General features: G+C 44.4%; 1 protein-coding gene across 1 annotated transcript in view; it reads right to left on the reverse strand.

The window, feature by feature from the left end:
- The window catches only part of TEX33 (testis expressed 33), a 4,458-nt gene extending 3,603 nt beyond the window's left edge, over positions 1 to 855 (reverse strand). Inside the window, exon 1 of the mRNA XM_026862880.1 lies at positions 834 to 855. Within this exon, the coding sequence (XP_026718681.1) occupies positions 834 to 855 (22 nt within the window). The remainder of the gene's footprint in view (positions 1 to 833) is intronic.
- Between the last annotated feature and the right edge of the window lie 2,120 nt (positions 856 to 2,975).

Genomic DNA, 2,975 nt, shown 5'->3' on the forward strand with positions numbered 1-2,975 from the left:
CTACATTATAATATCTCAGCCATTGGGTACATCTAAAAGGTCACATTATAATATCCCAGCCCCTTGTGGTGTTTCTTGTATGCATAAACATTTTTCTTGCTTTGAACCTGTTTCCCTCCCAGGGCTGTTTTTATTCTCACTCCCAAGGTCATAATGCGCCCCAACTTATCTCTTTGTTCTCACAACAGTCCCTGTTAGCATCACTGAGCCTTGAATCTCCTTCCTTGTTAGCATAACTGTACCCTGGGTTTTTTCCTCTGTTTACCTCAGGTGGCTGGGACCGACTTCTGCAGGGAGCTATGGCCGACGAGCTCCTGCAGGGAGCTATGGCCTTGTTCTGCGAGCCATTCTCCAACATTTTACCAATCTTCCTCCTGAACCAGGTGAAGGTTCCTGAGAAGTCTTAAACACTCCTGAAAGATGAACATGCATGGAACTGTGGAAGCAAAAATCTCGTGGTAAAACACACACACAAAGTTCTGTGTTTCCTTATGTGTACAAGCCCCTCCAACCCATCATCACTCTCACTCCTGTGAACATGTCTCTGTGTCTCACTGGTATTTGCTGATGAGTTTACAGCACATCAGTAGCTTACTATGCCTGTGCAGGGAGGTAGTGAGACAAGTCCCTCAGTAGAGGAAGACACGTTTAGGTTGGGGGAATTTTAACCCATCAGCCCATGGCACAAGAGCCCTGTCCAATTAGTTTTCACCCACAGAGGTACATGCAAATCTGGATGGCATGAAGGGAGGGAGGGAATGACAGATGGCCTCACAAGCTGTACTGCAAAGCAAGCTCTGAAGGAGGGACAGCTTCTTTGCCATCTTGCTTACCTGAAGTATTGTTGGTCAGCATAGTCACCTTCTGCCATGTCAGGTGCAGGGGAAATAGGAACATCTAGCAACCCCTTGGGAGAGAAACAAAGGCTGTGTCAGGGTCAGAGATGGGAAGGAAGGGAACAGTGACCCTGCTCATCTTTAGATGACATAGATTAATCTCACACAAATGTATTATACTCCTTCACAGATCAAGATAGAGCTGTCCCTGACTGCACACATGGTTGGTCCTACAACCCATGATCCTCTTATATTAAAAAAGCACAGAAGTCCTGCAGGATTTCACCTTAACAGCTCACATGGGACAGCCTGTGCAGGACATGGCAAACCAGTGCCTCTGGAGAATACTGAGCTGCAAGAGTTTTCATAGGCAATGGTGCAGACACAAGCCAAAATAGAAAAAAACTCTGTGAAAATAACATTTTGTATTCTGAAGCACCTAGAGATGTCAGACCTGTCATGTCCTGTACAATTATAACAGTTCCTTCCTTTGGTGTAAGGCCAGATAAAATGAAGAGAGGAAGCTATAAACACAAAATGCCTGTGCAATGCTCGCTATGCAAAGGTAGAGGGACAGGCTGGAGACAGAGTTTCTTCCCCGATCTCAGCCCAGACTATCCCCTGTATTGCTTTGCTAGTCCTGCTGATGTGATTGATACAACACCCGGCCTTTGCAAACTGCCTCCTGTGCTAGGAGGAATCTCATCTTTCCTGCAGAGGGAATTCTCTGTAACCCTCAGTCGTGTCCTGCTGACGTTCCTCATCCCTACAGGCTTAGCCCATGAGAAACCTGTGACAGGTTACAACTGAAGCAATGGCCCACAGTGGCAAATGTGGTAATTGTGAGCCTTGCTGGCACAAGTAGCAGTACAAATGGGATCTGATAGGGATGTATGTTTGCACTTGTCAAATTAGCTCATTACATGACATATATGCTTACTTCTGTCTCTTGAGGCTAGTTACTGGGAGACAACCAGCCAATGGGGCAGGAAGCCTATTGCTTCAAAGTGAACTCCCCAGGGCTGACTTGAACCAGAAGTTTGTTTTCACACAGTGCCAGTGCTCTGCAGCAGCATGTCTGGTACAATATTGGGATCCTGAAGCTGAAGTTACTGTATCAGTCAGATTCCAGGTGGCAGTGCTGTGTTTTGCAAACGTATTAAGAGACATAACCTCTCCCACAAAAACAATAGGACCACAAGAGATGAAGCTAGTCCTGGCTCACAGGGCATGATCTGCTGCTTTTCCATATCACTCTTAATTCTTTTTAAAAAGCCAAATATTTACACATGATCAAAGTGCAGGAATATGTGTTGCTAAATGAACTCCGTGTTAACTCCCACCTTAAAACAAAAATATGTCTGTCTCTTATTATTACTATATTCAGTGGAAAGAGCTTTCCAGTTTGTTTTAGAAATTCCTCCTCTCCCATTTCTTCCAATGAAGCAGACTTTCTGTGTGATGAGGCAATGTACTCATTCCCTAAACTCCCTTCACTGATAACCTTAATTTCCCCAGTTCCTTCTAGACATGTCGCTGAAGCCTGCAACTGTTCCTGCTTTCTAATTTGTTACTGTATATGATGTTACTGTTATTTCTTATTGTTCATTTTACTTCTGAGCCAGAAGGTCCAAAGTCAAAGCTTTAACTGACTCTGAGCTCTGAGGCTCCTACATCTTGATGCCAAGGAGGACTTCAAAGCCATTTGGCCATCCTCCTGGATAACAGACACAGAACTATGTCTTTTCTAAGCCAACTCTGTGAGGCACAACAGATGACATACCAGAAAGGACATATCTTGATCAAAGAGCTAAAAATGAATAAAGTTGATCTTTCGGAAAAAAAACCCAAAGAGTGTGTTTCGCATAGCCTAACACTCTGACTTTCCTGACATGCAGCTATGGAGGAAAGAGGGAGCTGTCTCTCCCAGGCAGAAAAATAACCTCCTCAGACAGGTGTAGGAATTAGTATGCCATTCTCACTGGCCACCAGACGTGGTCAAAAATGGTCTCATGCCTTCCACATCTGGCCAGGCCTCCAAATTATGAGATTTCAGTGACTTTCCAGACCTGAGAAGTCTCATGGATGTCAACATGAAATTGGATCTTTCATCTCTTTTTAAAGAGATAAAAGATCCAT

Source organism: Athene cunicularia (genome assembly GCF_003259725.1).
Source record: "Athene cunicularia isolate RWA chromosome 1 unlocalized genomic scaffold, athCun1 chr1_part2, whole genome shotgun sequence".
NCBI classification, from domain to species: Eukaryota; Metazoa; Chordata; class Aves; order Strigiformes; family Strigidae; genus Athene; species Athene cunicularia.